The sequence below is a fragment of the Peromyscus leucopus genome, chromosome 5, assembly GCF_004664715.2.
Source record: "Peromyscus leucopus breed LL Stock chromosome 5, UCI_PerLeu_2.1, whole genome shotgun sequence".
Taxonomy (NCBI): domain Eukaryota; kingdom Metazoa; phylum Chordata; class Mammalia; order Rodentia; family Cricetidae; genus Peromyscus; species Peromyscus leucopus.
In genome coordinates, this window is record NC_051067.1 from 145,393,198 (window position 1) to 145,414,499 (window position 21,302).

Genomic DNA, 21,302 nt, shown 5'->3' on the forward strand with positions numbered 1-21,302 from the left:
CCTTTAAGATGTAGCACTCTCAGCTCCATCACCATGTCTGCCTGCACAAGGCCATGCTCCCCATCATGATCATAATGGACTGAACCTCTGAAAATGTAAGCGTACCGCCCCAATTCAATATTTTCTTTATGAGTTGTCATGGTTTTGTTTGTTTGTTTGTTTTTTCAAGACAGGGTTTCTCTGTGTAGTTTTGGTGCCTGTCCTGGATCTCGCTCTGTAGCCCAGACTGGCCTCGAACTCAGAGATCCGCCTGCCTCTGCCTCCCGAGTTCTGGGATTAAAGGTGTGTGCCACCACTGCCCGGCTAGAGTTGTCATGGTTACAGTGTCTCTTCACAGCAATAAAACCCAAACTAAAACTGATCCTCCCTCCAACAAGCTCAGCCTCTCTTAATTGAACCAAATTACCAATTTTGCTTTCTTGGGTGTGGAACACTTGCTCAGTCTGAATTCTGCCACTGGGCATATTTTGGCTCCAAATTCTAGAGTCCAGCTCTTCAGCTGCTCTCCCTGCAACTGGCTCTAACCACTCCCCTAGACTATTGAGTAAGTGTCCTTTGGGCTCCTGAAACCCACCAAATCTGTCTGGGCATCTCTCCATACTAAGACTCTTTCCTCTCCCTCTGCTGAAACCCTGCCTTTCCCCCAAAGCCTCTTCCAATCCGGTTGTCTTCTCTACCTGCTCTAAGCACTCCTTTCTCCTTGTCTGCTGGGTGTCACCCCAGAGCCCCCTGCTTTGGTACTATTACTACTATAAAGCCATACCAGTGTGCCAGGAAGCTCCTCTCACCACTGTTGGGCCCCAATCACAAGGACAAGCGATGCCTTTCCTCTGTGATTTGGAACATTTCTCTTTAACAAATCTCAGTCTGTTTGGGGATGCCCTGGATTGAGATTCTTGTGACCACACTTATCCTTCCTCTATTTCCCTTGTCTAAGTCTCCTTTCCCCTTCCCTCCGCACTCCGAACCCTCTCAGATATCCCTGCCTCTGTCTATGCTCTCCCTCATATCTACACAATAAACTTCTCTACCATACAAGGAGCAGTCATGTTTCCTTTCTTTTTCCTTTTTATTTTTTCTTTTTCCATTTACAGAAGAGAGCAATAAATGACTATTAAGAGATCTGCTGATGGCCCAAGATAAAATGGATCTGGATTTGCAACTTTATAGACACTCCACAATCACTGAATGATAGTCAAGCTGCATTCCCCACCCCTACATCATGCCTCTTTAATGGGCAAAGAACAAATGGGTGTATGGATAAAAATATCTGCCAACAAAATTGAAAAGTTCCATTTTCTCCTACCTCAGTGATTGAATTGTATTATCACTCATTTTGTTCACAGCATATAAAGTATTGAATTCTTTTTATTATTTTATTTTATTCCTAAAGATTTATTTCTTTATTATGTACACAGTGTTCTGCCTGCATGCCAGAAGAGGGCACCAGATCAGGTTACAGATGATTGTGAGCTACCATGTGGTTGCTGGGAATTGAACTCAGGACTTCTGGAAGAGCAACCAGGGTTCTTACCTCTGAGCCATCTCTCCAACCCAAGTATTGCATTCTTTTGGGGCTTATATGCTAGGATTATTTCTGATAGGCTAGAGTCATATTCTCTCTCTCTCTCTCTCTCTCTCTCTCTCTCTCTCTCTCTCTCTCTCTCTGTCTCTGTCTCTCTGTCTCTCTCTGTCTCTCTCTCTCTCTCTCTCTCTCTCTCTCTCTCTCTCTCTCTCTCTCTCTCTCTTTCTCTCTCTCTCTCTCCCCAACCCCTAGAATCATTTTCTCAAATCACTTTCTCACCCCCGCCCCCCAAAGACAGGGCTTCTTTGTACAACAGCTCTGAGTGCTGGGATTAAAGGCGTGCGCCACCAAGCCTGGCTTTCCAAAGCCACTTTTTTTGTTTTTCGAGACAAGGTTTCTCTGTGTAGCTTTGGAGCCTGTCCTGGAACTCCCTGTGTAGACCAACTGGCCTCAAACTCACAGAGATCCTCCTGCCTCTGCCTCCTGAGTGCTGGGATTAAAGGCAAGCGCCACCGCCACTCGGTTAAGAAGTATTTAACTAGGCTTCTGGGCTTTGTCTTTTCACATGCCTCCCCACTCAGTCCTCGCACATGGTCATAAAGCCGACCAAATGCTAAGAACCCGGAACCCACTCTAGGCAGGGAGTTGGAATTCGCGGATCCTTTGCTGCCTGGAACCAACTAGGTAGGGAAGGTTGCAGGCCGGCCGCATATTCTGCGCACGCGCGGGCACCAATCCGGCGGCGTGGTCAACCCTAGGGGGCGGGGCCTCGCCGCACTTCCGGGCCTCTGCGGCGGCGAGGAGCTGCTTTTTGGCGTCCTTGGCGGCAGCTGCAGGGTGTCAGCGGCTACACCAAAGTCGCGCCATGCTGCTCTTGGCTTTGGGCGGCCGGTGGGCCGCGGGACCCGGAGGGAGGAGGGCTACATGGTGTGCGGTCGCCGCGCTCCGAGGTTCCGGGGTCGCCTTCTGGCGTGCGGCCTCCCGCGCCGAGCCCTCGCGACTGCTGAGCGGCGGGCTCCTGCAGCGACCCGGGCCGGGCCGGCGACCCGGGGGAGCGCAGGTCGGCCGTGCGTGGGCTGGGGTGGCGGGGAGCGGGCGTGGCGTGTGATCCTCCTGTCCTGAGCTCCAGTGCGGAGGGAGCCCTCCGTGTGCGGGCCCGGGAAGAGCAGGCCTCGGCCTCCGGTCCGGCTGCGGCTGGCGGTCCAGGGATGAACAGCCTGCCAAGGGGGAAAGTGATTCATTCTTCTTCCCTGGGCTGTTCGGGCACTTCATAGGTGGTTCCAGTTTGTGTGGTTTGTGATAACAACGCTGAGTTTAGTTTTTGCGAGCGTGCGTGCGTGTGTGTGTGTGTGTGTGTGTGTTTAAAGACAAGGTGTCTCCGCTGGCCTGAATTCACCAAGTAGACCACGTTGGCCACGAACTCACAAAAAGACCTGCCTGCCTCTGATTCTCTAGTGCTAGGATTTAAAGCGTGCACCACCACACTGGAACTAGTTTCTTTCTTACCCCAAAACTGAAGGTCAGAAAGGTTGATTTGCTAAGAAATTGGTGCAGTGCCTGAAGACAGATTCGAAAGAACTCTCTATGAGTTCTGTGTTTATCTCTGTTTTTAGGAATTTCTTTGGTTGCTGAGAGAAATATAAGAACTAATAAACTTTGCGGGGCGGGGGGGGGGGGCGAGTTGGTGGTGTTTGCAGAGGCAGGAGGATCTCTAAATCTGAGGCCAATCTAGTCTACAGAGCTAGTTCCACGACAATCAGGGCTGTTACACAGAGAAACTCTTGTCTCAAGACAGACAAAAAACAACCCAAAACATAATAATAAACTTTGAAGAAATGCCTAAAGTGGAAATTGGATTATTTGGTTTTGTTTGGCATTTTTGGAGAGGGTTCTGGAACACACAGACCAGCCTGGCCCTGGCTTCAAATTCAGAGATCCTCCTGCCTCTGCCTCTTGAGTGCTGTGATTAAAGACATGTGTCACCATCCCCGGCAGATATTAGATTCTTAGCTGAATTTGAACACAAAGAAATTAGGCTTACTTTTTACATTTTTAACTATGAGCAGTGTGGAATTCATTTTTAGATACTTTCATATATTTGGAAAACTTCTGATACTTGAAATTTCATGTAGCATTCAAGCCATATTTTCTAAGAGATAAAAGGGCTGGGTATGGTGTCATACATTTATAATCCCAGGGGTAGCTCATGAGGCTGAGGCAAGAGATCAGCATGGGCTCTATTATGAGTAGGAGGCCAACCTGGACTACTTTATCCTCAAAACAAAAATGAGGTACAAGGTATTTACAAGGCTTTTAGGGAAACAGTCTTTTTAAAAAATACTAGTTGTAAGCCTGGCTGTGGTGGTCCATGCCTTTAATCCCAGCACTTGGGAGGCAGAGGCAGGCATACAGACATTAAAGCTACAGGAGTGGCAGGATGATCTAGCCTGTGTGGGCACTTGCCTTCATGACTATGGTTTGAACTCTGGACATTGATGTACTCACACATGTGCACATCTACCAATACACAACCTCAATTCATAGTGTTTTGCTAAGATTATTGCATTAAGATTAATTTTAAAAACTATTTGTGCATATGTAGTGTATGTTTACACACCTGAAGGTCAACATTAGGTATCTTTTTTTTTTTTTTTTTTTTTTTTTTTTTTTTTTTTTTTTTTTTCTGAGACAGGGTTTCTCAGTATAGTCCCAGCTGTCCTGGAACTTATTCTGTAGACCAGGCTGACCTGGAACTCTGAGATCTGTCTGCCTTTGCTTCCTGAGTGCTGGTATTAAGGAGGTGCACCACTACTATCTGGTTGGGTGTCTTCTTTTTACCATTTTCAACTTAATTTATTTTAAGATTTTTATTGTATATATATATGGGTGTTTTGTCTTCATGTATCTCTCTGCACCACATGCATGCAGTACCCATGGAGGCCAGGAGAGGGTATTAGATCCCATGGACGTGGGTTGCAGAAGGTTGTAAGCAGCCATTTGGGGGTAGGGACTCGATTCTGATCCTCTAGAAGAGCAGTAAGCCCTCTTAAGCACTGAGCCTCTCCATCCATCCCTCAACCTGATGTTTTGTTTTGTTTTATTTTTGTTTGTTTTTCGAGACAGGGTCTCTGTATAGTTTTGGAGCCTGTCCTGGATCTCGATCTTTAGACCAGGCTGACCTCGAACTTACAGAGATCTACCTGAATTTGCCTCCCGAGTGCTGGGCTGGGATTAAAGGCTCCTCAGGGTTAGGGGTAGGGTTAACCTGATTTTTAAGAGATAAGGTCAGCCGGGGGCGTGGGGTGGTGGTGGTGGTGGTGGTGGTGGTGGTGGAGGATGCCTTTAATCCTAGCACTTGGGAGGCAGAGCCAGGTGGATCTCTGAGTTCAAGGCCAGCCTGGTCTACAGAGTGAGATCCAGGACAGGCTCCAAAGCTACACAGAGAAACCCTGTCTCCGGTAAAAAAAAAAAAAAAAAAAAGGAGGGGAAAAAAAAGGAGAAAAAAAAGATAAGGTCTTTCTTAATCTGAAGTTCTTTATGTCACATTGTAACAAGTTGTCTTCATTATAAATAAATAATAATAAAGCTGTGATTAAAAACTAAAAATTTATTCAAAAAGCCAGTTAGTCAATGGTTTCTTGTTTCAATAGATATCTGTTTGTTGGAAGCAATGTGTCCGCTGCTTACATTCACAGTTGGATAAACCAGAAGATGGAAGACTGATTTATACTGGGAACCTGGCCCGCACAGTATTTGGTGGGTAATCTGAAGTAATGTCATTCCCTTTTTTTTTCCTCTTTTTTTTTTTGAGATTATAATTTAATTGTATTTCTCTCTTCCCTCTTCCTGCCTTCAAACCTCCCATATATTCCTCCTCACTCTCCTTTAAATTCATAGCCTCTTTTCTTCACTAATTGTTATCGTATGCATATGTATGTATATGTGCGTGCGTGCGTGCGTGTACACACACATACACCTAACTATAACCTGCTACTTGTTTGTGTATTCAGGGCTGACAGTTTTGCACTGGAAAACCAATTGGTGTGCTCTTCTCTGGGGAGGACCACTTCTCCCAAGCCCATCTTTACTCAATTGCTTATATTTCTTTGTATGGAGTTGAGGCCTCCTGGGCTTGTCCCTACCCAGTAAACTTGTTTAGCATGTCACCTATGTTCTTAGCATCACTCAATTATTATAACACATGAGTGTATATGTATCCAACCGTCTTATTAAAATAAGAAACACAGAACCAATGTAAAAGAGAAAGCCGAGAGGTCAGAGCTCAGAGCTAAAATCTTACCTCCTGCAGTGCTCCTAGCTTCCCCGAAAGAGAGCTACTTCCTGAGTGTCTGTCTTTAAATAGTCTTTCTGTTCTGCCTTCTCATTGGTTGTAAACCCAAACGCATGACTGCGTCATCACTGCCTGTAAGTACCGCCCTCCAGGTCTTAAGGGCGTTATGTCTCCAATGCTGGTTGTATCCTTGAACACACAGAGATCTACCTAGCTCTTCTACCAAGTGCTGGGATTAAAGGCGTGCGCCGCCACCTCGTTCTTGCTATGGCTCTAATAGCTCTGACCCCCGGGCAACTTTATTAACATACAATGAAAATCACATTTCAGTACAAAGAAAATACCACCATACATGAGGAAAATTGTTTTTTTACTTGAAGCCATTGATTCAATGTAGAGGTGGATACTTTCCCTTTTAGGAGTTTTAAAGATGTTTGAAGGTGTGAGTGGTGGTGGCGCACGCCTTTGATCCCAGCACTTGGAAGGCAGAGGCAGGAGGATCTCTTGAGTTTGAGGCCAGCCTGGCCTACAAAGCAAGTTTCAGGACAGCCAGGACTGTTACAGAGAGGAACCCTGTCTCGAAAACAAACAAAGATGGTTGAAGGCTGAATTGTGGTTTTGTGATCTTTTTTTTTTTTTTTTAAAGGTTTATTTATTTATTATGTATACAGTGTTCTGCCTGCATGTATGACTGCAGGCCAGAAGAGGGCACCAGTGGTTGCTGGGAATTGAACTCAGGACCTCTGCAAGAGCAGCCAGTGCTCTTAACCTCTGAACCATCTCTCCAGCTCCCCAGTTTTGTGATCTTACAACTAGGCATTGAGGCATTGAAGCTTCCCTTAGGTCACTTGTCTTAGAGTATTCGACAGGAAAATGAAAATGTTTGAATAGTCTTTAGAAAGTGGGAAGATGTTATGGTTTGATTTAAACTTCTGAAGCTGGTGCACTGTTTTTGAGAGTTCTGGAAACTTTAGGCCTTCCTCTAGAAGTAGGTCACTGGGGGGTGAGTTTTTGGAGGGAAGAGTATCTTGTTCCTGGCTCCTTGTCTCTCTCTCTCTCTGCTTCCAGGTTGTCATGAAGGTCTTCCATTATATAATACACTTGTTGGCATGATGTTGCCCAAGTACGTAGGACTAAGTAACTGTGGGCTGAGATCTCAGAAATCACGTGTCCAAGAATTTATCTATTTAATTAATTAATTATTAATTATTTAATTTGTGTTCATTGGTATTTGCCTGTGTGTATGTCTGTGTGAGGGTGTCAGCCCTGGAACAGGAGTTACACACACAGTTGTGAGCTGCCATGTGGGTGCTGGGAATTGAACCCTGGTCCTGGTCCTCTGGAAGAGCAGTTAGTGCTCTTAATTACTGAGCCATCTCTCCAGCCCCCACCTTTTTCTTTCTTTCTTTTTTTCTTGGTTTTTCAGAGATAGGGTTTCTCCGAGTAGTTTTGGTGCCTGTCCTGGAACTCACTCTGTAGACCAGACTGGCTTCGAATTCACAGACATCTTTCTGTCTCTGCGTCTCATGTGCTGGGATTAGAGGCATGAGCCACCGCTGCTGGCTACCTTTTCCTTCTTTTAAGTTGCTTTTCTCCAGTATCTGATCATAATACAAAAGGTGTGACTAAAAGTCTGGTTACACCTGTTGTTTGTTTTTTCTCAGACAGGATCTCTCTTTGTAGTCCTGACTGTCCTGTGTGCCTGGCCCTGGTAATTAATACCTTAGAATGGTTGCCTGGAACTGGGTGTGGTGCCACACACCTTTAATCCCAGTATTTGGGAGCCAGTGGCAGTTAAATATCTGTGAGCTCTAGGGCAGCTTGGTCTAATAAGTAAGTTCCAGGACAGTCAGGGCTACATAGAGAAATTCTGTCTTGAAAAACAAAACAGTACAGTTACAGACGGTAGAGGAAGTTTTTGCCTGAGCCTTTCAGTGCTGTGGATAGTGGAAAGTGATGGGTCCGAGGTCAGTGCTACTTTCTGTGTGGGAGCTCAGGGAGCAACACTGAGATAGTGCTGTGATTCTGGAAGTTCTCTACCTGCCACACGGGTAGACGCCCTAGGTAAGTACAGGTACCATATTTGCCGTGTCTTAGGGATAGTAATGCAGACTCTCCCCCGCCCCCCTCGGGACAGGGTTTCTCTGTGTAGTTTTGGTGCCTATCCTGGATCTCACTCTGTAGACCAGGCTGGCCTCGAACTCACAGAGATCCACCTGGCTCTGGCTCCCAGTGCTGGGATTAGGCGAGTTCAAGCTGAGGAGAGGAAGAACAAAGTGGTTGCATCCGATGGCTTCCGTTAGGTCGTGTCTGACTGTGAAGAGATGTGAAAGGAGCACAGAGGCAGGAAGGTTGTCATGGTTCCTACTGACTGTCAGCTTGAAGGGATCCAGAGAGCCTCTGGGTGTGTCTGAGACATTGCCTGGATTAGTGTAGTGGAGCTGGGAAGATCCACCCTAAATGTGGGTTTTGCCATTCCATATGTAGGGTCCTGGGCTGAGTAAAGAGGAGACAGCTATCTCCTGACTGGGTGCAGTGTGCCTGGTCACATCCGGTTCCTGCTCCTCCACTTTCCTGGCTAATAGTTTCTTTTTAGAAACTGGCAACAACAGAAATGTACTTTCTTACAGTTCTGCAGGCTGGAAGTGTCTAGTGAGGTGTGCGCTGGGCCGAGCTCTCGAAGGCTCTAGGAAGTATTCTTACCCCATCCAGCTTCTGGTGGCTCCTGGCAGTCCTTAGCACTTGTGGCTTGTAGCTTGCCTGACTTTGACTGCTGTTGGTTCTTCCTGTGGCAGCCTTCCCTGCATCTCTTATTTTTTCTGCCCTTATAAGGGCACTCTCGTTAGATTTAGAGCCCACCTTAATCCAGCATGATGTCATCTTGTTCTTTAGATCTGCAAAGATCTTGTTTCCAAATAAGGACACGTGAAGTTCTAGTTAGGCATCAGTTTTAGGGGACACTACTTAACTCACTTCAGTGTAACGAAAGTAATGGGAAAAAAAGAGATTTTGGAAGGGGTGAGTTATATAGAAGGCACCATGGTCCTCATTTATCTCGTGCATACTGATGTCATAGCAACCATCTGTGGGAAGAGGAAAGGAACTATTTTTAAATTACTGACAATGTAATTAAACTTTCAGCCAATAGCAGTGTATAAGAGTGGCTGCTTAGTTCCAGCTTCATAAACAGCTGTCAGACTTGTTTTTGTCAATTTGGGTCAGAGCAGTAACATCAGTTTTAATTATGTGTATCTTATGAGTGAGATTTTTTACCAATTTATTTAAATTTATTTAAAAGGCCATTTATATATTTGCCCTTAAAATGTCAAGCTTTTTGGTTTTCTCATTCCACAAGCATTTTGTGTGTTGGGGATACTAATCCTTCTGATAAAAATTCAAAATATTTCTGTCAGGGACAGGATGTAGTCTCTAACTTGCTATGTGAAGTAGGCTGGCCTTGGACTGACTGATCTTCTGTTCCCGTCTCACATGCTGAGATTACTGGTGTTGCCCATGCCCGGCTGTGTTTTCCTTTTCTTCTTTCTTTTTTAAAATGTAGTCAGACTGTCAGTCTTTTGATCCTGGTTGTTTCTGGAACTTAAAAAAAAAAAAGATTTAATTACTTTTTAAATGTGTATGTGACTGTGTCCTCATGGGAGTGTGTCACACGAGTACGGATGTCCTCAGAGGCTGGAGACATTGGATCCCTCAGGCTGGAGTTTCAGGCAGTTGGAGCCACTAGATGTGGGTGCTGGGAACTGAACTCTGCAAGAGCAGTGCTGACTCTGGACGGCTAGGGCATCTCTCCTCCACCCCGTCTGTGTTTGTGTGTAGAATCTCATGTTGTCCAGGCTCTCCTCGCTCAGACCTGCTGTGTAACTGAAGCTGGGTTTCACTTCTGCTTCCACCTTCCATGTTCAAGGAGTTCATGTTTGTGTCAGCATATCCAGCTCTGTTTCTGTATTTATAGTCATACTCAGAATTTTCCATTCCAGATTATAAAGGACTTCATGGATACCTCTATGATGCTTTTTTTTCCCCCACATTTAAATCTCTGAACTCTGGACTTTTGTTGGCTTATGGTACAATGTATGGGTTGAATTTTATCATTTTCTTTTTAAATTCTTAAAATATTATTATTAGTGGGGGGGGGGAGAGGGAGGGACATGGCACATGTATAGAGGTCAAAGAACATTATAGCTGGACATGGTGGCACCTGAATTTAATCCTAGCATGTAGGAGGCAGAGGCAGGGGGATCTCTCTAAGTTCGAGGCCAGTCTGGTCTACAGAGTGAGTTGCAAGACAGCCCGGGCTACACAGAGAAGCCCTGTCTCAAAACCAAAGCAGAACAACATGGGTCAGTTCTCCTATTTTTATGTGGGTTCTGGGAGTTGAAATGAGGTTGTCAGGCTTGTACAGCAAGTGCTTTGACCTTTGGGCCATCTTGCTGGCCCCAGATTTTTTTTTTTTTAAGAGGCATGTGCCACCTTGCCCAGCTTACCCACTGATTATGTCTTTATTCTGTATTAAATTCAACATAATTCAATGTATTTTGGGGTTTTCTGTTTTGCTCTGTCTCTTTATGTGTGCATCAATGTTATACTAGTCTCTCTCTATCTCTCGCTCTCTCTCTGGGGGGCAGTGCCACACTGTTTTATAGTTTATTAGATTTTAATATCTGAGAGGGCTAACCCTTATCATTTTGCCCTCTTTTTTTCCCCCCAAACGTACTTTATAATCAACTTTTTAGAATCTCAACTTACATATTTTCAAAGTAAATGGTATTTAAATTATTTTTCTTGTTTTATTTCTTGAGACAGAGTCTTGATGTATAGCCACGGCTGAACTTGAACTCACAATTCTCCTGCCTCAGCCTCGTTCATGAAGGTCAAATTACTTGGGTTTGAATCCCAACCCAACTACTTAGTAACTAGTTATATGGCATTGTATATTGCTTCCTCCCCTCCTTATGTGTGGGGCTGTGGGTGGTTATAGGGGTGAGGGAGGAGGTGAGGGAGGGTGTGTGTGTGTGTGAGAGACAGAGATCCATGTCCGGTATTCGCCTCTGTTGCACCTGTTCTACTCTCATTCTGTTCGTGTTGCACGATACTCTGCCCGAAAGCAACTGTGGAAGGTTAGATTTATTTCAGCTGCCAGATTGCACTCCATCATTGAGGGGAGTTAGGGCAGGAGCTCCAGCGAAAACTTGAAGTAGGAACCTTGGAGGAATGCTGCTTGCTGGCTTACTCACAGACTACGCTAGGTTTCTTTCAGCCCAGGACCACCTGCCCTGAGATTGGTGCCACCAAAGTGGGCTGGGCCCTCCTCTATCAATTACTAATCAAGACAGTCCTCTCTAGACATGCCCACAGGCCAGTCTGATCTGGACAGTCTCTCAGCTGAGACTCCTTTCTTAGGTGACTAGGCTATGCCAAGGTGATGGTTAAAGCTAACTACAACAAATCTCTACCAAGACAATCTCTCACTGAACTTGGAGATTTTTGGTTTTGGTTTTTTGAGACAGGGTTTCCACTGTGTGGCTCTGTGTGTTCTGGAACTCAATCTGTACTGAACTTGACCTCCAGATCTTCCTTCCTCTGCCTCCTGAGTGCTGGGATTAAAGGCAGCATGTGTTACCATGCCCAGCTTGGAGATCATCATTTTGATTAGACTGGCTGGTTAGCAAGGCAATGGGAATCTACCTGTCTTAGCCTCTCCCGCTATGGAGTTAGAGAGGTGTGTTGCCATGCTCAGCTTTTCTGTGGGTGCTAGAGATCGGAGCTCAGGTTCTCAGGCTGTACAGCAACACTTTACCTGCTGAATGATCGATCCCCCAGCCTGGAGCTTCAACTGGCCTGTACCTCACTCTCTATCCCAGGCTTGCTGTAAACTTCTGATCTGATCTGATCAGAAGGTCTGATCTTCCAGCCCTTGCCTCTAGTACTGGGATATGAGCCACTCAGCTTCTGTTCTCCTCAGTGTTTAAGATTTTGTCAGTGCTGGGGATCAACCTAGGGCAGCAAGCATGCTAAGCAAATACACCCCATAGGCTAATTCGGATACCTATTCTCTTGTCCTCTCTTTTTGGAAGCAGTCTTACAATGTAGTCCATGGTCACCTCAAAATTGTGATCTTCCTGCCTCACCAATTCTCATTTGTTAAATAGAGCGATGATAATAATTAGATACCTCTCCTAGGACTTTTTTATATATTTTATGATTAGAATAAGTAAATTACTTAAGACAGAAGGGAGAGCCTGGCATATAATAAGCACTCTATTGTGTTTTTCTGTTGTTGTTGATGGTGGGTTTATGATTATTGTATTAGCCAAATATTCAAGAAAAGTACTTCATGAAGAAAGATCTATTTTGGCTCACAATTTTAGAAGGTTTGGTCATGGTTGTTTGGCCCCATACCCTTGAACAGAGAGCATCAGGGTGCTAGTGAGTATATGGCAGAGGAGCTTCCTCACTTCAAAGCATAGGAGAAAGAGCAAGGGGCCAGGACAGGATGCATAGGAGAAAGAGCAAGGGGCCAGGACAGGATGCACCCACCAACTGACCTGAGTGCTATAGCCAAGCTCTACCTCCTAAAGTTCTGAAATTTCTCAAAATTGTGCTATCCTCTAGGGACCAAGTGTTTAGCACATGAAACTAGGGGAATCTTTTTGCATTCAAATTATAACAGTGGTATAGGAAGAAAAGGCTGGAGGAATTAATAGGATAGATTGATTGTTTTATAAAACTTAGTTATTAATTCTTTTTTTCCCTCTCTCTTTAGGTGTGAAATGTTTCTCTTATTCTACAAGTGTGCTCAGCCTTGCATTTTTACCGTATCTTTCACAAAGTAATTTGACATTTGGAAGTCTGCCTTTGCAAATCTTATTTTATGGGATCATGGGAATCTTCGCAGTGATCACACCCACGTTGCTCCACTTCCTTACAAAAGGCTACGTCATTCGGTTGTACCACGAAGCCACAACCGACACTTACAAAGCCATTACTTACAATGCCATGCTTTCAGAAATAAGCACGGTGTTCCAACAAAATGATGTGAAGATTCCAGAGAGCTCACATCTATTTACCAGCTTTTATGCTAAAACAAAATCCCTGTTAGTTAATCCAATGCTCTTTCCCAACCCTGAAGACTATAACCATCTAATGGGATATGACAAACCATTCACTTTTGATGATGTAGAAGAAGTCAGTGAAAAGAAACTGCATGGGGATGAAAAATGAACATGTTTGTTTTTGCTTATGTCATATCTGTTTCAGTGTATGATACAATTGCCTATATTTTGTTATTGTTAATGTGAAGATACAGTGCAGTTGGTATAGTGTTTGCCTTACACGAGGCCCTGGGTTGGACCCTCATCATATAAGTAGAACAGCTATAATCCCAGCACTTGGAAAATGGAGGTAGGAAGGTCAGCAATTTGGGGTTTCCTTGGAGATGAAGCAGGAAGTAGGTTTGAGGTCAGCTTGGACTGTGTAAGACCCTGTCTTTAAAACAGAAAGTTGATCTGGATGGGGGTGGTGCATGCCTTTAACCCCAGCACTCAAGAGGCAGAGGCAGGAGGATCTTCATGAGTTGGAGGCCAGCCTGATCTACAAAGCGAGTTCCAGGACAGCCAGAGTTCCAGGACACAGAGAAACCCTATCTCAACAAACAAAACGAAAAAATTGAAACTATTAAGCAGAATTGCTGACTAATTTTCAGATGATGTTCCTGTGTAATAAAATACATTGTTTCTGTTAAAAATGTGGATAGTCTGACCTTGATATCCTCCCTGGGCTAATTTCCTGCCAGGTTCCACCCTCCCGAATGCTTAAGGGAAGTTCCTTGTCTGTGTATCCTGCATAATGGGCATTAACAGCTTAGATGCAAGATTGTAAAATGTCGGTAGTGAACTTCTACCCTCTGGGGTTCTCCCATTGTGCTGTAAGCCTGTATTTAAGACCTCTTCCCTCCTTCAATAAACAGCATTTGGCATTTTAAAAAAAAATGTGGATAGTCATGTGTATTCTGCTATATGCATGGCTACATTTATTTTTATCTCTTTTTGTTTTTAGACATAGTCTCACTATGTGAGATTGGATGCCTAGAGCTTGCTATGTAGACCAGTCTGGCCTTGCATTCATAGAGATCTATCTGCCTCTGTCTCTCCTGAGTGCTGAGTGTATGAATATACTTCTACTTAAAAACACTTGCTTAGCCCGGAGGTGGTGGCGCACGCCTTTAATCCCAGCGCTCAGGAGGCAGAGGCAGGTGGATCTATGTGAGTTCGAGGCCAGCCTGGTCTACAGAGCAAGATCCAGGAAAGGCACAAAGCTACACAGAGAAACCCTATCTTGAAAATCCAAAAAAAAAAAAAAAAAAAAAAAAAAAAAAAAAAAAAAAAAAAAAAACAACAAAAAACCAAAAAAAAAAAAAAAAAAACCCAAAAAAACAAAAACAAACATTTGCGTAAAGTTCATAAATTATAAGAAGCAGTTACTGTGTCTTTTGGTTTAGAATATTGGTTTCTGCCTAAATCCTCTGGTGTGGTAGCCCATAGTAAGAATGGATATACAGCCAAGTTTGGTTAGTTGTTCTGTACCCCATTTGTCCCTCAACACTCCTCATGATAGTAGGCAAATCATTGGTACTGAATACATTCATACTACCTCCCATAAAATAGCCATCTGTGTTAGCTTGCAGGAGAGTTTGCATTTTCAGATTTTTATACACCTGCAACCTAAGCATTTAAGAGGTAAATGTTGGAGGCTTGGGAATTTAAGGCTGCCCTTAGCTACATAAATCCAGCCTGGGTTACATCCAACCCCAAATCTTGTCCAAAACCAAGATCTTTATCTCTTAAGTGTACAATGGAATTATGTGGGTTTTTTTGCAATTATAGATGATTATTAATCCATATTTTTAAATTATATATTACATTTTAAATGTGTTGCACCTAAATAAGAATAGAAATATACATACAGTATAACAAAATTAACTTTAAATTTGCCATCAATAAACTAAGATCCATATTGATGTAAAATATGTAAGATTAAGAGTTGTTTTTTGGCCGGGCGGTGGTGGCGCACGCCTTTAATCCCAGCACTCGGGAGGCAGAGGCAGGAGGATCTCTGTGAGTTCGAGGCCAGCCTGGGCTACCAAGTAAGTTCCAGGAAAAGACGCAAAGCTACACAGAGAAACCCTGTCTCGAAAAACCAAAAAAAAAAAAAAAAAAAAAAAAGTTGTTTTTTGGATTAAAGTAGAAAAGTAGATTTAATAATCTCCTTTTTCTCATCACTTCTATATCATACCGCCTTTCTTCTTTTAGAAAGAGATCGATTATGACCAATAACAAATTGTATCCAAAACCCCTAAACAAAAACAAACATCTATTGTAGAGAGCTGCGTGCAGCCGTGCCTCAAAGATGGCGCTGGCTTCCGCCTTCCACCCTCCCGACGGTGAGTGCTCTCTGTGATAAACAACTCCTTATTTGGCTAAGGCTAAGGATTTGGCTTGCTTGCTCGCACCTGGACCTATCCGCAGTACCCACGTGGCAGATTGGGGTTGGCTGCCCAGAAGCTATTTAGGTTATGGGTTGGCTTTCCCCGGGGTCAGAAGTCAGAAGATTATTTCAAGGTTCCTGAATAAACTGCTTGGAGAAGAGCCTGGTGTTGCGTCTTCCTTGCTGGTCGAGGCGTACGCGACAATCTATAATCCATTTTTTTGTGAATGTGGGCATAGTTTTCTAGGCTACTTCCTGCTGATTGGGGGCACTGTTAATCTTATGGGGACCCTGAGAAAATTTAGGATTATAGTCAAGTCCTGACTGGAGTAGTCTGTAAGACTGGGTCATCTCAGCCAGCAGCCTTGAAGCCTTTCTGGATGCAGAACTCAGAGGAAACTGCAACACAGGTGCTCTGGATCAACTGGGCCATCTGTTCCCACTAGAATTTTTTCAGATCTTCATTGGTCAAATCTGATTTTTCTTTACACAGAATGAATCTACAGCCTCTCATTCCTGTGGAAATAAAGGCATAACCTCCCCTCCAAAGTAACATGTCTTTTGACTTAAATTTTGAAATCAAGGCATTTTCAAAACATATAGATTAATTCAGCAACATTTATAATAAAATGTCTCTTAGCAGCTGTTGCTCTTTCCTCAGTAGTCAAACAACTCAAAAACAACATAATAACATACAGTCTCCAGACTCTCTGTGTATTTTCCATCTTTACATGGCTTTTTTACATTACTTTATTCCCTTTTCAAGCATTTTATTATTTTAAAACTATATATTTCTTTTTTATGACTGTCTATACCTTTTCTTTACTCTCCCAAGCCTACATGTATTTTTTCTTTTTCTACATGTATTTTTAAACACATTGTAAACTGTTGTTGTTTTCTGAATCTGTCTTTACTGCATATCTTTATCTTTTCCTTACCACATAAGCATTTAATCTAGCTTCATGGAACCACATGTATCACCCCCAACTCTGGGGAGGTTTTAGGTCTACACCACCACTGATTATTGTGCTGCCTGCTGCTCATAAACACCATTTAAGTGTTTGGCAGCAGGGCCTCTTAAAAGAGCAGTGAGGTTTTTCCTACTAATGCTGAGTCAGGAACTAGCTCTCTCTCTCTCTCTCTCTCTCTCTCTCTCTCTCTCTCTCTCTCTCTCTCTCTCTCTCTCTCTCCTTTTGAGACAGGGTTTCTCTGTGTAGTTTTGGTGCCTGTCCTGGATCTCACTCTGTAGACCAGGCTGGCTTTGAACTCACAGAGATCTGCCTGGCTCTGCCTCCCAAGTGCTGGGATTAAAGGTGTGTGCCACCACAGCCCCGGCTAGGAAACCGTCTCTTAAAGGAGCCATGCCTCTGCTCGCTGCCAGCAAACTGAGCCCACTGGAGAAAAAGTGGTTACCAAGAAGCTGCATTTGACTCTGTTTTTATGTGTTTAGAATCCTTTCCCAAGTTCTCTCAGGTTTTATGTGGATGTAGTTGTCCCATGTTGGGCACCGTTTGTTGGCAGAAGTTTCTGTTCGACCAACAAATCTCAAAACCCAATAGTCGCTTCCCAAATTACCATATAGAAGCTTATATTAATTATAACTGCTCGGTCATTAGCTCAGGATTATTACTGACCAGCTCTCACATTTAAATTGACCCATAACTCTTATCTATGTTTAGCCACGTGGCTTGATACCTTTTCTCAGTTTGACATTCTCATCTTGCTTCTTCTGCATCTGGCTGGCAGCTCCTGATTCTGCCTTTCCTCTTCCCAGCATTCTCCTAGTCTGCTCGTCCTGCCTATACAGCTGCCTGGCTACTGGCCAATCAGTGTTTTATTAAACCAATTCAAGTGACAAATCTTTACAGTGTACAAGAGCATTATCCCACAACACCAGACAGTAGCTTCTGCCTCTCTTTCCCAATAGAGCAGATGCCTTTCTTTCATTTTGTTATCACCTCTGCAGAGTTGCTCTCAGCCCTCTCCATTTTGATGGTAGCAGACTGCCCACCTAACCCTTCACAGGGCACCTCTACCGGTACCACCTGAGCAAGTCATTCATGTCCCAAGGCAACATCATGCACTGCCTTTGCAGCTTCTTTGCTGAGAGATTCAGGCCACATGTTCTGAAAGGCATAGAAATCTTCCAGTTATTTTCTCTACTCTTTTTTTTTTTTTTTTAATTTTACAATACCATTCAGTTCTACATATCAGCCATGGGTTCCCCATTTCTCTGATGATTAAGGATGTTGAGCATTTCTTTAAATGTCTTTCAGCCATTTGTGTTTCTTGTTTTGTGAATTCTCTGTTTAGCTCTTTAGCCCATTTTTTAATTGGACTGTTCAGTATTTTGATGTCTAGTTTTTTGAGTTCTTTATATACTGTGGAGATCGATCCTCTGTCAGATGTGGGGTTGGTGAAGAACTTTTCCCATTCTGTTGGCTGTCTTTTTGTCTTATTGACTGTGTCTTTTGCCCTGCAAAAGCTTCTCAATTTCGAGAGGTCCCATTTATTGATTGTTGTGCTCAGGGTCTGTGCTGTTGGTGTTTTATTTAGGAAATGGTCTCCGGTGCCAATGCGTTCAAGAGTGCTTCCTACTTTTTTTCTATTAAGTTTAGTGTAACTGGATTTATGTTCAGGTCTTTGATCCACTTGGACTTGAGTTTTGTGCATGGTGACAGATATGGATCTATTTGTAATCTTTTACATATTGACATCCAGTTATGCCAGCACCATTTGTTGAAGATACTTTCTTTTTTCCATTGTATAGTTTTGGCTCCTTTGTCAAAAACCAGGTGTTCATATGTGCATGGATTAATGTCAGGGTCTTCAATTCGATTCCATTGGTCCGTATGTCGGTTTTTATACCAGTACCAAGCTGTTTTTATTACTGTAGCTCTACAGTAGAGTTTGAGGTAGATGGTGATGCCTCCAAAGGTTGCTTTATCGTATAAGATTCTTTCAGCTATCCTGGGTCTTTTGTTTTTCCATATGAAGTTGAGTATTTTTCTTTCCAAGTCTGTGAAGAATTGTGTTGGGATTTTGATGGGGATTGCATTGAATCTGTAGATTGCTTTTGGTAAGATTGCCATTTTTACTATGTTAATCCTACCTATCCATGAGCTTGGGAGATCCTTCCATTTTCTGATATCTTCTTCAATTTCTTTCTTTAGAGATTTAAAGTTCTTATCAAAGAGGTCCTTCACTTGTTTAGTTAGTGTTATCCCAAGGTATTTTATATTATTTGTGGCTATTGTAAAGGGTGATGTTTCTCTGACTTCTTTCTCAGCCCTTTTATCATTTGTGTATAGGAGGGCTACTGATTTTTTTGAGTTGATCTTGTATCCTGCCACTTTACTGAAGGAGTTTATCAGCTGTAGGAGTTCCCTGGTAGAGTTTTTGGGGTCACTTATGTATACTATCATATCATCTGTAAATAGTGAAAGTTTGACTTCTTCCTTGCCAATTTATATCCCTTTGATCTCCTTTTGTTGTCTTATTGCTCTAGCTAGAACTTGTAGTACTATATTGAATAAATATGGGGAGAGTGGACAGCCTTGTATTGTTCCTGAATTTAGTGGTATTGCTTTGAGTTTCTCTCCATTTAATTTGATGTTTGCTGTTGGCTTGCTATAAATTGCTTTTATTATGTTTAGAAATGTTCCTTGTATTCCTGATCTTTCTAAGACCTTTATCATGAAGGGGTGTTGAATTTTGTCAAAGGCTTTTTCAGCATCTAAGGAGATGATCATGTGGTTTTTTTCTTTCAGTTTATTTATATGGTGTATTACATTGACAGATTTTCGTATGTTGAACCACTCTTGCATCCCTGGGATGAATCCTACTTGATTGTGATGGATAATTGTTTTGATGTATTCTTGGATTCGGTTTGCCAATATTTTGTTGAGTAATTTTGCATCAATGTTCATGAGGGAGATTGGTCTGTAGTTCTCTTTCTTTGTTGCATCTTTGTGTGGTTTGGGTATCAGGTTAATTGTAGCCTCATAAAAAGAGTTTTGTAGTGTTCCTTCTGTTTCTATTGTGTGGAACACTTTGAAGAGTATTGGTATTAGTTCTTTGAACGTCTGGTAGAATTCTGCACTGAAACCATCTGGTTCTGGGCTTTTTTTGGTTGGGAGACTTTTGATGACTGTTTCTATTTCTTTAGGGGTTATTGGTCTATTTAAATGGTTTATCTGGTCTTGATTTAATTTTGGTATGTGGTATTTATCCAGAAAATTGTCCATTTCTTCCTGGTTTTCCATTTTTGTGGAGTACAGGTTTTTGAAGTATGATCTGATGATTCTCTGGATTTCCTCGTTGTCTGTTGTTATGTCTCCCTTTTCATTTCTGATTTTGTGAATTTGGGTGCTCTCTCTTTGCCTTTTGGTTAATTTGGCTAGGGGTTTGTCTATCTTGTTGATTTTTTCAAAGAACCAACTCTTTGTTTCATTGATTTTTTGTATTGTTCTCTTGTTTTCTATTTCATTGATTTCAGCCCTCAATTTGATTATTTCCTGGCGTCTATTTCTCCTGGGTGAGTTTCTTTTTGTTCTAGAGCTTTCATTTGTGTTGTTAATTCATTGGTATGGGATTGCTCCATCTTCTTTATGTGTGCATTTAGAGCTATGAATTTTCCTCTTAGCACTGCTTTCATAAGTGTCCCATAAATTTGGGTATGTTGTACTTTCATTTTCATTGAATTCTAGGAAATCTTTAATTTCTTTCTTTCTTTCGTCCTTGACCCATTGATGTTTCAGGTGGGCATTATTCAGTTTCCATGAGTTTGTGAGTTTTCTATAATTTTTGTTGTTGTTGAGGTCTAACTTTAAGGCACGGTGGTCTGATAAGATACAGGAGGTTACTACAATTTTTTTGTATCTGTTGAGATTTGTTTTGTGTCCAAGCATGTGGTCAATTTTGTGAAGGTTCCATGGGGCGCTGAGAAGAAGGTATATTCTTTTGTGTTCGGATGGAATGTTCTGTAGATATCTATTAGGTCCATTTGAGTCATAACATCTGTTAGGTCCTTTATTTCTTTGTTAACTTTCAGTCTGGTAGATCTGTCTTTTGGTGAGAGTGGTGTGTTAAAATCTCCCACTACTAATGTGTGGGGTTTGATGTGCATTTTAAACTTTAGTAGTGTTTCTTTTATGAATGTGGGTGCTTTTGTATTTGGAGCATAAATTTTTAGAATCGAGACTTCATCTTGGTGGATTTTTCCCGTGATAAATATGTAATGTCCATCCTGATCTCTTTTGATTGATTTTAGTTTGAAGTCTATTTTATTAGATATTAGGATAGCTACACCAGCTTGTTTCTTAGGTCCATTTGCTTGGAAAGCCTTTTCCCAGCCCTTTACTCGGAGGTAGTGTCTGTGTTTGAAGTTAAGGTGTGTTTCTTGTATGCAGCAGATGGATGGGTCCTGTTTTCTTATCCATTCTGTTAGCCTGTGTCTTTTTATAGGTGAGTTGAGACCATTGATATTGATGGATATTAATGACCAGTGATTGTTAATTCCTGTTATTTTTTGTGGTTCTGTTGTGTTGTCCTTCTGTGGTGTATGTTGGTATGGGATTATCTATTGCTTGATTTTCATGGACGTGTTTAGTTAGAAAATCCAATCTTTGGGTTGGATTTTCCCTTCTAGTGCTTTCTGTAGGGCTGGGTTTGTGGACAGGTATTGATTAAATCTGGTTTTATCCTGGAATATTTTGTTTACTCCACCTATGGTGATTGAGAGTTTTGCTGGGTATAATAGTCTGGGTTGGCATCCGTGGTCTCTTAGTGTCTGCATGAGATTTGTCCATGATCTTCTAACCTTCATAGTCTCTATTGATTAGTCTGGTGTTATTCTGATGGGTTTGCCTTTATATGTTACTTGGTCTTTTTCCTTTGCGGCTCTTAATATTTTTTCTTTGTTCTGTGTGTTTAGTGTTTTGATTATTATGTGACGAGGGGACTTTTTTTTTTGGATCCAGCCTA

The 21,302-nt window shown here is 42.5% G+C and overlaps 1 protein-coding gene across 1 annotated transcript; it reads left to right on the plus strand.

Annotated features, from left to right (window-relative positions):
• Positions 1-2,278: 2,278 nt before the first annotated feature.
• On the plus strand, positions 2,279-13,360 carry Tmem70 (transmembrane protein 70). The gene is made up of 3 exons (XM_028864635.2): positions 2,279-2,585; positions 5,176-5,281; positions 12,598-13,360. Exons 1-3 carry the CDS (start codon positions 2,391-2,393, stop codon positions 13,053-13,055), a joined length of 759 nt encoding a protein of 252 aa, XP_028720468.1. The 5' UTR covers positions 2,279-2,390; the 3' UTR covers positions 13,056-13,360.
• The last annotated feature ends 7,942 nt before the right edge of the window (positions 13,361-21,302 follow it).

What these genes read in the sequence shown, in the direction of transcription:
- Tmem70 (XM_028864635.2), top strand. Translation starts at nt 2,391, where the DNA reads ATGCTGCTCTTGGCTTTGGGCGGCCGGTGGGCCGCGGGACCCGGAGGG. An exon ending in GGCGACCCGGGGGAGCGCAG is followed by an intron (nt 2,586 to 5,175) that starts GTCGGCCGTGCG and finishes TTGTTTCAATAG; the next exon opens with ATATCTGTTTGTTGGAAGCA. An exon ending in CCTGGCCCGCACAGTATTTG is followed by an intron (nt 5,282 to 12,597) that starts GTGGGTAATCTG and finishes CTCTCTCTTTAG; the next exon opens with GTGTGAAATGTTTCTCTTAT.